At 36.7% G+C, this 14,494-nt stretch overlaps 1 protein-coding gene across 11 annotated transcripts in view; it reads right to left on the reverse strand.

Annotated features, from left to right (window-relative positions):
• The window catches only part of PSD3 (pleckstrin and Sec7 domain containing 3), a 727,165-nt gene that overhangs the window by 47,829 nt on the left and 664,842 nt on the right, over positions 1-14,494 (reverse strand). For all 11 annotated transcript variants that reach the window (XM_032329159.1, XM_032329164.1, XM_032329161.1 and 8 more), the window contains 2 exons: positions 12,324-12,481; positions 9,643-9,787 (listed from right to left, as the gene is read on the reverse strand). In XM_032329159.1, coding sequence (XP_032185050.1) covers positions 9,643-9,787; positions 12,324-12,481 — 303 coding nt within the window. The remainder of the gene's footprint in view (positions 1-9,642; positions 9,788-12,323; positions 12,482-14,494) is intronic.

The raw sequence follows: 14,494 nt of genomic DNA on the forward strand, positions 1-14,494 counted from the left end.
CCACTTTCACATATATAGTATCCAAATTCATGCTGAATATAAACTTTACATGTACAATAAGATATAAACGGATGAAAGTGAATGAAGAGGAACTGATTAAACTAGGTGATAAATATATTTTGTATAATAGCAACATTATTTATTTATTTAAAATAGCAGACAGAAGGGATTTCCGTCCTTTATTAAGTTCATATTTGAGGAGGTATCAATTTGTACTCCTCATAAAAGGCATGGCATTAAAAAACAAACAAACAAAAAATCAAACAAGATGAGTTTTCCCCTTCTGTTTCTCAAACTCATGGCACCTAGATAATCACAAGCAGAGTTAAAGGTAAAAAATTAACATGTACAATACATCATCACCACAATTCCCAGTTGAATTTTTTCCATATGGTATTTTTATAAATTAAAATTACTATTTAAATCCAAGATCAGCATACATAATTGTCAGAGGAAGAATTTAAATCATAAAGCAACTGTGTAATAAATCTGTCAATTTAAGCCTGTAATTCAAATCTAGAAGAACAATTTAGAGGTGAAAAATCCTAATAATTTTAATTTATGATGTGAGGGTATATGTAACTATCTATCTATATAAACATGCCACATTATGAATTTGAGCTCAGGTCAAATTCATAATGTGAATGAATTTACATTATGAATTCATTCAGGTCATGATGCTGGAGTGTTGGGATTGAGAGCACAAGCAGGGACTGGGCAGAGGCAGGGGAGGAGAGGGACAGAGGGAGGAGAAACGGGTTTTTCCACTGAGCAGAGAGCCGGACATGGGGCTCGATCCCAGGACCCTGGATTATGACCTGAGCCAAAGGAAGATGCTTAATAGACTGAACCATCCTGGTGCCCCCTTATTTATTTTAGAGACAAAGAGAGAACAGGGGGAGGGGCAAAGGGACAGAATTGCAAGCAGACTTCCCGCTAAGCACAGAGCCTGACTTGTGTTTGATCTCACAACCCTAAGTTCATGACCAAAGCTCAAATCAAGAATCTGCCCCTCAATCGACCGAGCAACACAGGCACCCTATCTAATTCTTGTTCTATGCTACTCCTTTATAAATACAAAGATCCATAAAAATAGAAAATTATGTTCTATAGGTTTTTATACCTCACAGATTTCCTTTGGTGACTTGTTTTCTCATTCAGCATGTTTTTGAGATTTACTCACATATATGTCCTGGTTTCTTCCTTTTAACTATAGGATACTGTATGACATACTATAATTTCACTGAAGGATGTTTAGGCTGTTTTCAGGTGTCTTTAGGCTATTATAAATGATGCTACATTGAACATGCTGCTTAGTGAATATGAGCAAGAATTGTCCTACAGTGTAATCACTAAGATGGAGAATTTTGGGGTTTTAGAATATGTCTATCTTTAAGAGGACACTAACATGCTTTTTAAAGTGTTTCCACCAGTTTACATTTCTACAGTAGGCTTAAAAATTCACATTGTTCTGTATCTTTGCCAAAATTTGATATTCCCTGAAAACCAGTGTTATTCCAGTGGGGAGGAGAGGTAAAGAAGGGAGGGCTCAGACTGTTTCCTTTGTGCTACTTTAAAATAGGTAAGTGAGTTAGAAGGTAATGACATCTCTAAAAATCTTCTGGGAAACTTATAAGACAAATTGCTAAATACTACAGCCTTATGAACCCAAGCTATATGGAATTTAGAATAAAGAACAACTGCTTTAACTCAGTTTGAAGGCGCCATTGGAAAGATTTTATGTTTAAGAGATTTAAAGATTTTTATAAACAGTTTAGTGAGCTTCTGCATTAACTTCAACATGATTTCACTGTTTATTGAGTACTCAATATATGTTAAATACAGATGTCTAAGAAATGAATATAAAATCTATCTATTCTGGAGAAGTGTAGTGAACCATTTAAGACAATGCCAAGGGGTGGACTGCATCTTTTTGGCGAAAGTGAGCCCATTAGGTTTAAATAGTACTTGAGTCATATTTTAGCCACAACTGTGAAGGATGGATTAGAGAAAAGCAAGACTGGAGGAAAAGAGATCTCAAGTGGTTATGCAAATAATCTGTCAGAGTTTTTCAAAGTGGGCTGTTTGCAACCCAGGCAAGATGATCCACTAGGAAAAAATCAGCCTTGAGATATAATTCACATACCACATAATTTACCCATTTAAAGTGTATAATTTAGTTAAGTTTTAGTATAGTCACAGGGGTGTGCAACCATCACTACAATTTTATGACATTTTAGCTTCCCATTCCTTTTGGAATGGTATCACACAATGTTTCTTTCTGTGACTGCCTTCTTTCACTTAGTGGAATATTTTCAAGGTTCATCCACTTTGCAGGATGTATCAGTACTTCGTTGTGGCTTTTTTACAACTGAATAATATTCCATTGTATGTATATATCATATTTCATTCATCTCTTCACCAGCTGATGGCCATTTCCACCCTTGGCTACAATGAACATTTGTGTAAAAGTTTTTGTGTGGGTTTATGTTTTCATTCTCCTGCTATCTAAGTAAGAGTGGAATTGCTGTGTCACATTTTAATTCTATGTTTAATCATTTGATGAACCACCAAATTATTTTCCAAAGTAGCTACATTATTCTATGTTCCCACCAGCAACATACTGAAGTTGTGATTTCTCCACATCCTCACCAACACATTCTTTTCCTTGAAGTTTTTTTTAAATTATAGCTACTGTAATGAGTATAAAGTGATTATCTCCTGATTTTGATTTATATTTTCCTAATGATTAACATTCCTAATGATTAACGCTAATATTTTTCCATTTTGTTGATAACAGGACATGTAGTATATTTTATAAAAATATATACATATGTTGGAGGATATCTGCTCAAATATTTACTATTAATAAGGTGAATGATCAAAAAAGGAGACCAGTGATATAGGTGAAAGATGACAAAAGTCTGAATTAAGGAATGTGGGTAGGATATGAAAGATATTTAAGAAGCAGAGGTGACAGGATTTGTGACTAAAAGTATAAAATGGAGTCAGGCAGGAAGCGTGTGGTTTTGGCCAGTGAGGGACACAGTTACAAGAATGACTTCCTACTCTGAAATTCCAGATGCCTGCCTGTCGGAGGAGGTCATTGAGATGCATTAGCTGAATGGCAAGCTGGACCTGAGCAACTGGAGGCTCCTCACCTCCACCCCGTCCATGAAATGTGCATTTGCCTCCCCTTCCCAAGCTAGAAGCTTCCCTAAGGACACAGCCTCAAAATAGTAGTATGTTTTTGAGACCACCTGTATGGTATACAAGACTGAACTCAATTAATTCATGATTCTGGCAGGTGGGTGCAAAGATCTACTCACCTTGTGGCCACCCAAGACAGGCCTCTTAAGTAAGTTCCCTTGCTTATTAAAACTGCTACCTACCAATTTGAAGTGGTCTCCTTCTTTCTTCTCTCCTTGCCCTCAGTGTACAGGGGCCAGATTATGAAAGAACCCTGCCACACTCATCTGGCCCTTGGCCATAACTGCCTTGATGGTCAAAACACAGGATAAAAAGAGAGGTGAGAAGCAAGCAGAAGGCTTTCCTTTGTTTCAAATCAGTGTTTATCACAAGGCCTGGCCTTCCACAATTAGCATTTAGTGATCAAACTAATCACTGGTTAGTGATTCAAATAATCATTGACCATTGATTCAGAACTTTACAGGAAAGGGCGGATTCAAAGAAGAAAACAGGACTAGATATCAGGAAATGGTAACTCCGTAAGATGCAAATGAGACAGAGCAGGGATTAGACTTGGGTCTCCTAACCCTGACTGTGAAATCCAGTATTCCTTGCCTTTTCCACAAGGAGGAAAAAAAAAAGATAAAACTCTTTGCCTCTTGAGTAGCACATCTTGCATGGATGCAGAGGGAGGATGCTTACTGACAAGTCCTTACTACAAGGACTGGTAAAGACCAGACCAAACCAATCTGCACCAAATTGGACCCCAGTGCTGGAGTTTCATGGACTTGTTCCCTCATAATAATACTAAAAATCCCACCCAGGTGGAGATTTCACGTTATTTTGACATGTGATATATGAAGAAGCATGAATTTTAAATGCATAGGTGCTAATAAACCCCCACCTCTACAAGCTTACAAAGTACCCCTTTCCACCCAACTTTCTTTTAAAAACTCTCCCTAACCTTGCCTCAGGGGAGTCAGCCTGCAGAGCTTTCCTTTGTGTTGACTCCCCTGTCCCACTAAAGCCTTGCTTGAAACTCCGTTTGGCTTCTTGTCAATTTCTATTGCTGAGCTAGCCCAAGAGCCCACTTCAGTTTCACACATCTCTAAAAAAGTAGGGAAAGACACAGTAGGGGTTGTAAGGATTACAGTGCAGTCCCTTTAAGTATGATCTGCACGGCTTGCAGGCTGGATACCTGATCTGTCTTAAAACATTCATGGTCCTTGGCCCCTGACCTGGACCTCATTAACCTTGTATGGCGATGCTGGGACACGTGCACTTTCAACAAGTCTCCAGATCATTTCTGTACACACTAAAACTGAAAATGACTGCTTTGATGAGTAGTAGAAAGGGAGGTCCTGAATAGATCCTGAAGAGGGCCAACCATGAAATCCTAAGTTTAGAGTAATGTACAAGAAGGAGAAACAAAACTTAAATTTTCAATATCCCCCAAAGAAGAAAAATGTGCTTTGGCAACCCTGCATGAAAACAACTAAGATGATGACTCCTACACAGCAGAGTTGTTCAGTAAGAACCACACTGCACTGATAATAATCAATTTTAATAATGAAGGCTAATATGTTTTGGATGGAAGACAAGAATAAATTAAAGCTTGCAAATGACAGGGTGATGATGAACAGTATGTCTTTAAAAGCACCAAACAATCTTTTAATTGCCTGTTTAGTTTTTTCCTAACACTATTAAGTTTTTTTCCAGTAGGGTACTCACATTGTTATACATGAATTTTATAAACTAAAATTATCCAAGTAGTACTGGCATTTAGGGGAGTCATAGCTAGGCTGTGGGTGTATGGAGAAAGGAAAGATGGCTGGGCTAATTCAGTGGTTCTCAATAGCAGCAGGTAGCAGTGGGGTGTGTTTTGACCCCACAGGATATTTGGCAATGTCTGCAGACATTTTTGGTTGTCACAGCTAGGGGGATGATACTGGTATCTAGTGGGTAGCGCTGGGGATATTGCTAAACATCCTACAATTCAAAGGACAACCCCCACAACAAAGAACTATCTAGGCTAAAATGGCACTTGTGGTGAGGTTGGTAATGCCAGGACTAAATCACGGGGACTAGTAGTCTTCAAGGTACTGGAAAACTAGTGGGTGCATCTAGATAAGTATTCCAGGATTCACTGAAGGTGCACTATGATAACTCTTCCAAAGATATCCCCACAAAGTCTCTATTTGATGTGGAGGGTACACCAAATTCTGAACAGGTTGCGTGTAGCCTAACTCTTCTCTCCCTTTTCTAAGCTATTCTTTATCACATGCTTCATTTTACACATTTATTTCTAAATTGTCCTATTACTCTCAAAGGCAAAACATCTTCATTTTTAAGTAAAAAAAACACGGTGACCTGGGCAAAAAATACAGAGCTAATGAAAGAACCTTAAAAACACTCTAGAACAGTCTTCTCAATTTTCCAGTTGGAAAACTGAGGCCCACAAAGGCTTGGTGATTTATTTGTGGAGGAGGAAAACATCTTCTTTTATTATTATTTTTTATAACAAGGTAATTAAATTCCTGAAAGTACTTGGTCATCTTGTCATAAGTAATAAAGAAGCATGTCTCTTCTTGGTTATTACCTTATTTAAAATCCTAAATACATCATTTGATAACATTACATAAGCAGGGTTTTTTTTTTTGTATCTCTATGGATTTATGTTCAAAATGAGGAAAAATATTAAAAATTTTATGCACTCTATTTTTAGTTCCAGTGTAAAACATTTGTTTAAAATGAGAGATTTTTTTGCCTTGGAAAAGGTGCTTGCTTACCTGGTCTCATGGTAAAAAAAAAAAATACACAAATAGAGAAACACATTCATTTTCATGTGCCAGTGACTTACTAAAATATAGCCCATACAAATATAGAACACAAGTACATTTTCAAAGTAGAAAGTAAATAGAACTGTAGAACCATAATAAGGAAAGAACAAGTTAAAACGTGTAAGTTGCTCTATGCTCATTAATGCTCCTTCTAAACTTCAACTCATCTTTTTCCTGGATGTTTTATAAGAATGATTGTGAGAAAGACCAATCTATTGAAAAGTAAGTACTGGAAAATCCCTCGTGAAATTAACAGAACAAAACCCAACTTCTGAAGGTATTTGTTGCCTCTGGTTAGTTGTTCAATTGTCTTTTTCTTCTCATACCTTATATAATATGGCTTACTGTCTATTTCAAGTACCCGAAATTAAAGTGGGGGAACGCATTTGCTTTAAGAGGTCATAGTTTAGGTGGGTAGATGGAGAATTCTGCTAATAAACTTTTTGGTCATCAATAAGATGACCTGTTCTCTTATCATTTGGTTAGACTTGAAAATTAAATGCCATTCTGCCTTGTAAAGTGAACTGGCCTGGTCCTTTCTATTCTTAACAGTTTTTTGTTTTTGTTTTTGTTTTTGTAGTCTGTGAACAACATAGCAACAGTAATGCTTACATGGGAGTATCCAATTCATGTTAATAATAATTATAAATTAACAAAACCAAAAGAATTTTTCATTAAACCATGTCTCCTCTCTTCTTACCACCAGTCTACTTCTTATGAACTCACAGCAAGACTTGTATGTATTCCCTTCCTCCGTTTCCTTCCTACTTTCCAATCCTTTCTCAAAGAAGACTAACGTGGTTCTCTTCCCATCACTCCACAAACTGCTCTCACCAAGGGACCCGATGAGCTCCTGCCACTTCATAGGAGATATTTTTTTGTACTAAAAACCTGACCTCTCTCCTCTTTCTCCCCTTTCCTGGCACAACATTCTCCCTGTTTTTTCTTGACAACAGAAAAATTGTTTCTCAAATGTCCATTTTGGTCTCCTTCTGAGCACTGAGCATTTCAACATTTGGAAGCAGAAAGAGGAAAAGGACCCAGGAAAGAACCCTAGGAAGAAGCAACAGGATGAAAACCAGATGGTGAGGTCACAAAAGCCAAGTCAGCAAGACAGTACAATCCCCAGGTGCTGAAGTCTAGATGATAGTCCTTATTCTTTTACTTCAATGAGCCACTGGGAACACTCATTCCACACTCTCAAGATGTCTCAAATACTTCCACTTCTATCCATCTCTTCTACAAATAACTTTATTTTTCCTCTCATTATTTCCCCTGCCTTTATTTTTATTTTATTTAAGGATTTATTTATTTATTTGGGGGAAAGAGAGAGAGAGAACAAGCAGGGGGAATGGCAGGCAGAGGAAGAGGAGAGATGCAGGCTCCCTGCTGCACAGGGTAGCCCAATGCTGCGGGGGAGGGGGGGGTTGGGGGATGGGGGAGGGGGACTAGATCCCATGACCCTGGGATCATGACCTGAGCTGAAGGCAGATGCTTAAGTGGCTGAGTCACCCAGGCTCCCCTCCCATACCATTAAAATTAGGCTTTCTGCTTCTACTAGCTTCTTCCTCTAATACTTTCTTCCTATTGTAACAAATAATTTTTAAAAAAGATTTTATTTATTTATTTGACAGTCAGAGATTACAAGTAGGCAGAGAGGCAGTCAGAGAGAAGAGGAAGCAGGCTCCCTGCTGAGCAGAGAGCCCGATGTGGGGCTCGATCCCAGGACCCTGGGATCATGACCAGAGCCAAAGGCAGAGGCTTTAACCCACTGAGCCACCCAGGCGCCCCATAACATAAATAATTTTTGAAGCACAGATTTGGTCACATTACTTTCCTGCTTAAACTGTACCCTAAAGATGTTGGGGAACCAGTGAAGCATCCAAAATCCTACACATGACATAAAAGACCTTTCATCATTTGGCCATACTTCTACAGAGGAATGTATCTTGCCTTTTCTCAATATTTTGTGCTCAAGTCACATTTGATAACTTTTATGTGGTTCTCACATCTCAGTACTTTCTCCTCTGGGCCTTTTTGACCCTCTATTGCATCATTTTCTCTTGCCACACCACATCTAACTGCTACTCATCCTTTAAGTTTCATATAAGACACCATACTTCCTCTTCCAGTATACATGGCACCTTCCTGTGCTCTAATCAAACTGTATTATACTTACTTGCATGTTTTGTATTCAGAGAATATCTGGGTTTCATTTATCTTTCTGTCTCCAGAGCCTAAAATAGTCTCTCAAGTGTAACAGGCACAAAATATGTTGATAATCCATGATATCAGGTAGGTAGAGGAGTCCGTTAACATCAACACCTGGTTGACTAGAGCCAAATGAAACTATTGCTATTACTGCACCAAAAAGAAATTCACAAGGACATCAAACTACCTTCCAAAATCCTTAACTAGTCAATGGCAATTGGGGAACTGCAGACAGGTTTAAAATTGGCAAAACTGGCCTGTTTACAGTGTCCTCAAAATAGAGTTTTAAGGAGGAGAGGGACATAAAATATGATCTTGAGAGAGATCAATCTGACAATAGAAGAGAAACTTAGATGACTACATTTGGAATACTGTTCTACTGTACGTTGTCTGGATTACCTAGGAAACCCACATGGTCCATTTAGCTCCTCCCTGAAGGTAGGAAAGTCTCTTCCCCTTTGTATTGTGGATAGTGGATCCCTGGGAATATTCTTATAATACCCAGCATCAAATACAGCCTGGGATATGGGAAAAGTTCAATAAAATGAGTGAACGAATAAATGAATGAATAAACAAATTTCAAAAAAGCTGGTTTTCAAGCCAGGATGTCGAACCCCAGCCAGTTATTTAAAAAATCTGAGCTGTTAGTACAAACAAAATAAAAAACCTAAGCCCACCATTTATAACAACATGGATGGACCTAAGAGGGGTATAATGCTAAATGAAACAAGTCAGACAGAAAAAGACAAATACCATATAATTCCTCTTATATGTGGAATCTAAAGAACAAAACAAATGAATAAACAAATAAGCAAAAAGCAGAGCGAGACCCATAAATACAGAAAGCAGACTAATGGTTCCTAGAGGGGAGGAGGGGTGGAAGATGGGCAAAACGGATGAAGGAAAATAGGAGGAGTAGGTTTCCAGATATGGAATGAGTAAGTCACGGGGATGAAAAGTACAGCATAGATCGCAGAGTCAATGGAATTGTAATAGTGTGTATGAGGACAGATGGGAGCTACACTTGCGGTGAGCAGAGCATAACTCAGAGAGTTGTTAAATCACTATGCTGCACATCTGAAACTAATGTAATGTGGTGTGTCAACTATACTTCAATTAAAAAAAATAAAACCACAGTAAACTAATCCCCTATGACTGAGTAGCAAACATTTGAAACATATTCCAACGATGTGTTTTACCCACCATGACTCAGTTGTGTCAGCTTCCAATACGAAGTTTAAAACCCAGTTCACTACATTTTGCCCCATTTTTACAATACACCTTCCAAGGCAAGGGCTTAGCCTTGCTGTCAAAATGTGTAGTATTATTCCAATCAAATGTTAATAAGATTATTTTATAAAGTACTTTTTCCCAAAGTCAAAGCACTATCAAAATGACTAACCTGAGACAATTTTGTTGTAGTAGCAGGCAGAAGTGGACGACTAAACTTTTTCTGAGATCCAATGGCTGCTGGAAATGGTGGTGCAGAAAATACAGCTGCAACACAGTTAATTTTGTTTATCCACCCTTGCATTTCCTCTGGACTCCTATGAGAAACAGATAAATTTACATCAGGTTATTTCTCTATCTTAAATACATCACACCTAGCCCATTTCTTATTACCAATTTAAAATGGCACATAAAATCATTTATTTATTTTTCTTGGTATAATTAATTCCTGACAAAATTTCATTGAGATTTAACATTTTCAACAGCAATCACCATGGAAATAAGAGGCCCTGGAACCCATGATCATTATAGTATAGTGATTATAGTGTAAGTGATTATTCCTCAAGGATACAAAAGGGGGAAAGAAGCGAAATAACTTGATATTAAATATAACCCCTTACTTTGATACTAGTTGAGTCAAAAATAAAAAATTTAACTCATCTCTTCCAATCACATAATTCAATTTTAAAATCCAACTGAGGGACAAATTGATAGAATTTAAAAGGAATGTAAAAAGGCAACACCCACTTGGAAAGCAGCTTTGAGTTTCCTGAAAAGTTAACTATAGGTTTATCATATAACCCAGCAATTCTACTTCTAAGTATACACCCAAGAGAAATAAAAACATATAGGCACAAAAAGATTTGTATCTGAAAGCATAAGAGTCCAAAAGGGAAAACAGTCTAAATGTCTATCAAGTAGTGAATGAATTTTAAAAAATGTGGTATACATCCATACAGTGGAACACTACTCAGCACTAAAGGCATGAAGTGGAGATATATGTTACAACATGGTGAACCCCAAAACTTTGTGGTAAGTGAAGAAAGCCAAACATATATCATTATAAGATTCCATGTATATGAGAAGTCCAGTAAAGGCAATACTATAGAGACAGAAAGGGGATTAGTGGTGTCTAGGGCTGGGGTAGAAACACAGAGTGACTACAAAATGGTCATGGAGGATCTCTTTGGGGTGACAGAAGTGTTCCAAAACTGGATTTTGGTGATGGTTGCACAATTCTGTAAATATGCTTTTTAAAAAATAACTGAATTGTACACTTAACCCAGGTGAGATTAATCAGATGTTAAAAATCTACCTGACAGGATGTGAAAATCATCTGATGTCATTAATATACTTTTAACTTGAATGTCATATATTTGCAGAGACCAGCACGAATAGCACTTAATAAATATTTGTGAATTCATAAATTGAATAGGAGAAATAGTTGTGAGCCAGGATAGTTGATCCACCATGTATATAATCAGTAAACAGAAAAAGGACAAAACGTCAGTCCACATAAAATCCTTTCCTTTACTGATGACTCTGAGAGACCACTCTAGAAATCAGCTCCTCGTTGCACCCCATATGCTTCTCTAATCTGATTTCTCTGGCTCTGTTGATTCAATTCTGTCTGAAGTAATTAGAGATTTTTGGTTATCATATTTGGTATTTTAGTAAAAAAAAATGGGGAATAGAATAATTTGAAGGACTCTGATGACTAATAGCTGTAATTATACATCTGGCTATGATTCCCTCTGTGGTGTTAAAGCTGTCTTACTCCCACACTAAAAAAAATCCTGTGTAACTTGGATTTCCTTACATCTTCCTCCTCACCTGATGTCAGCAATTTCATACCTCGGCAAATTCAACATTCATAAACCACCAGAGTATCTGCTGTTGTTCTTATTTCTTTTCTTGATCTTACATTGCTATGATCAACAAGCATGCAGATACTTGTGCTCACTATCTTGATGTCCAATTTTAAGACCAGTGCCAACTGTGATCAATTGGTGGGGTTCTGTTGAGAGTGATTCTGAAGTCAAGTACAGGTAGGTTGTGGAAAGCATCCCATGAAGAATTAACACTGCCACAAAATTAACACTGATGCTATGTGCTCCTATAAAAATTCCCGTTCTAGAGGCTCCGTTCTGAAAATCCAGTTTCTCACTTCACAAATCCAGAATTCTCCATGTGAAGAAGTCCACTTCTAATCTGAAGGTTGTCATGGGCCCCTTATTAAACTGGCAATCTATTCCATTTCCTTGCCCACAACATAATTTTATCTTTTTCTTCTAGTTTTATCACAGACTATTAGAGCTCAGAAGGAGAGAGAAAAGCCAGAGAGGGAACAAAGTGGAAATCTATACTTACTGAACAATTTCTATGTGCCAGGCACTGTAGGAAGTACTTATATACTTGATTTCGTTTAATTCTCACAAGAACCTTGTGAGATAAAACATTATCATCTGCATTAGTGACAAGCTAAGGTTCAGGGTTAGGTTAAATTACATGTCAGGACAAAGAGCTAGGAAATGGTGGTTTGAATTTAGGTCTATTTTACTTATTGTGTGATAAAATTTGTACACCACAACCTTTAAGTTAAGTTCTAGATTAAGATTAAGTTCTAGATATGGTATAAATGGCTGACTGAAAGTCACAGGGCTACTTTGTAGCTAACAAAAAACTGGAACCCATGGTTTCTATTTTTGATTCCAGTTTCTTAGTTGTCTCTCTAGGGGAACCAGTTAATGACTTTGAATCCAACTCAATTTCCCCTGTAGACTCTGATTCTATGCCTTGGTATAAGGTGATGCTACGCAAATTAAGAAATGAAACCAAACCAGTGAAACATACTGGGCTTGAAAAAGCAAGACCCTCCAGTCAGCAGTTTTAAGTTTAAGCACATTCGGCTTCTTCTCATAGTCTGTGGCCTTGGATGCCAGCGCGTGATGCACACTCACGGCGTTTTTCAAATCCTCTTCAGACAGGGCCTTTTCTGGTTTATATTCATCCTATAGATGGATACAAAGAAAACCAAGACAAGATCATGTTCAGATTTCACCCCCTCTTTTTATGATAAGGGAAAAAACCCCTCTAAAACTAAAAGAAAAGAAATGAGAAAATCCATGAAAGTGCATGAAGAAAGTGACATGGTATAAAAACAACTCTTTGCTACTTCAGATACCCATCAACAGAATTACACTGATGGTGTAAACCATGCCGTTGTTTTCTTTATTCTAAAGATATTGTATTTTCTTGATACTTTCTTTTGAGTCCAATATTATCAAAGGAAAATGAACAGTAAAATAAAATGATTCCTCTAGCTGTTCTTTGAAAGAGAAGAGGAAAATCAGATTACTATTCAGGAGAAGCTTAGCTATATTATAATAAATTGGGAAAATGGATAAAATTTTATAAAACAGAAGGTGTCCAGTGCAGATGCACTTTTATCTTTAGGAATGAATTACACACAATTCACAGAATTTATAAAGGTTTTCTGTATGGCTTCCCTCCAAAATAACAACAACAAAAATTCCAACTAGTACAATAATGAGAATTTAAAGCAAATTTGATTATTATTATCATACATTTATATTTAGTAGTTTCCCTAGGTCCCTTAGAATAAAAAAAGACTTCAAAGAAAGCAATTAAATACAGTAGGCATTATGAACTGTTTTAGGAGATGTTTTCTAGTGTGTAAGGTCGCTTCTTTCCCTTTCCTGTAATCTGTCAGACATGATGCTAAATAAACCTATATTTCTGTGAAGAAAAGATACATAAGCACACACTCCTCTTCTTACCTTCTAATTAGTTAAAAAAAAAAAATCCTAAAAGGAAGACATTATCTATTCTCTTATCACAGTCTGGTTTTATAAATTTCCATAAAAACAATGACACTTTGTCATACCTCCTACTTCCTTCTCCCAAACCCTCCACAAATCAAGCAATTCAAACATACTATTGCTATTAATTCAAACGGAGGGAGAAATCAATAGAAACAAATGATCCTATAATGATCGGTCAGTGACAGTTCTGAGAGACAAAGGTAAGGAAAACCTAAAATACACAGTGAATACCAATAGGAATATAAAGATTACCCAAATTTATAATATTAAATGATGAAATTACTACTTTAAATTGCAACAAATCTATTTTTTTAAGCCTCAGAGATTAAGAACTGCTGTTGACAATGACAGTTATCCAGAGTGGCATGATGAAGAAAGAAAATAAAAAATAATCTTAAAATAAATACAATATACTTATACCTATCTGTTCTACAATTCCCATTACTGCATAAAGGTATAATCTAGCTACGTTTTGGGGTCGTGTCTTCTCTAAATGAGATTTTTTTCTTAGTGACTTAGCATTCCAAAGATTCACAAATCTCCTCCCAGGGGAACTGTCATTATAGGACGGAGTATCAATTAGAGGTAAAGCTCCCTTTCAACCTCATGATTGTGCTACAACAGAACCCTATATAGCTGAACATCCACTCATGTTAACCACTTACCTCCATATAGGAATCTGAAGCAGATAAATAACGGGGAGTGGGTGTAAAAGACCAGGGCCAAAATTATCTTCAGAGAATTTATATGCTACCTCCATTTGCATACATACTCATCTCTAACACCCTGGATATTGGAATTTGCATAGGGATCACCTTAGAAATTTCTGTGTATCATTTTTGATGTCTAGGTCTATGATGTAGCCTTTTATCTTAATTCCTTCTCACTAGTTTCTTTTAATTTTTTTTTTTAATTTAAGAGGACTACTTAAAAAAAAATAAGAGGACTACTTAGTTCTTATGCTTTTCTGATTTCCTCTTTAATTAAGAAAGGATTTAAGGCTAGAATTTTTCCTCTGAGTACAGGTTGCAAATAATTTGAGAAAAACAAGTATTTTTCATTGTTCCCTAGTTTGCAGTTTTATTTTTTGATCTCTTCTTTGATTTTAGTCATGTCAAACAGAATGTTTCTTAAGTTTAAGATACCTAAGGTTTTAGTTATTTATCATTATATATTTCT

Source organism: Mustela erminea, chromosome 21, assembly GCF_009829155.1.
Source record: "Mustela erminea isolate mMusErm1 chromosome 21, mMusErm1.Pri, whole genome shotgun sequence".
NCBI lineage: Eukaryota > Metazoa > Chordata > Mammalia > Carnivora > Mustelidae > Mustela > Mustela erminea.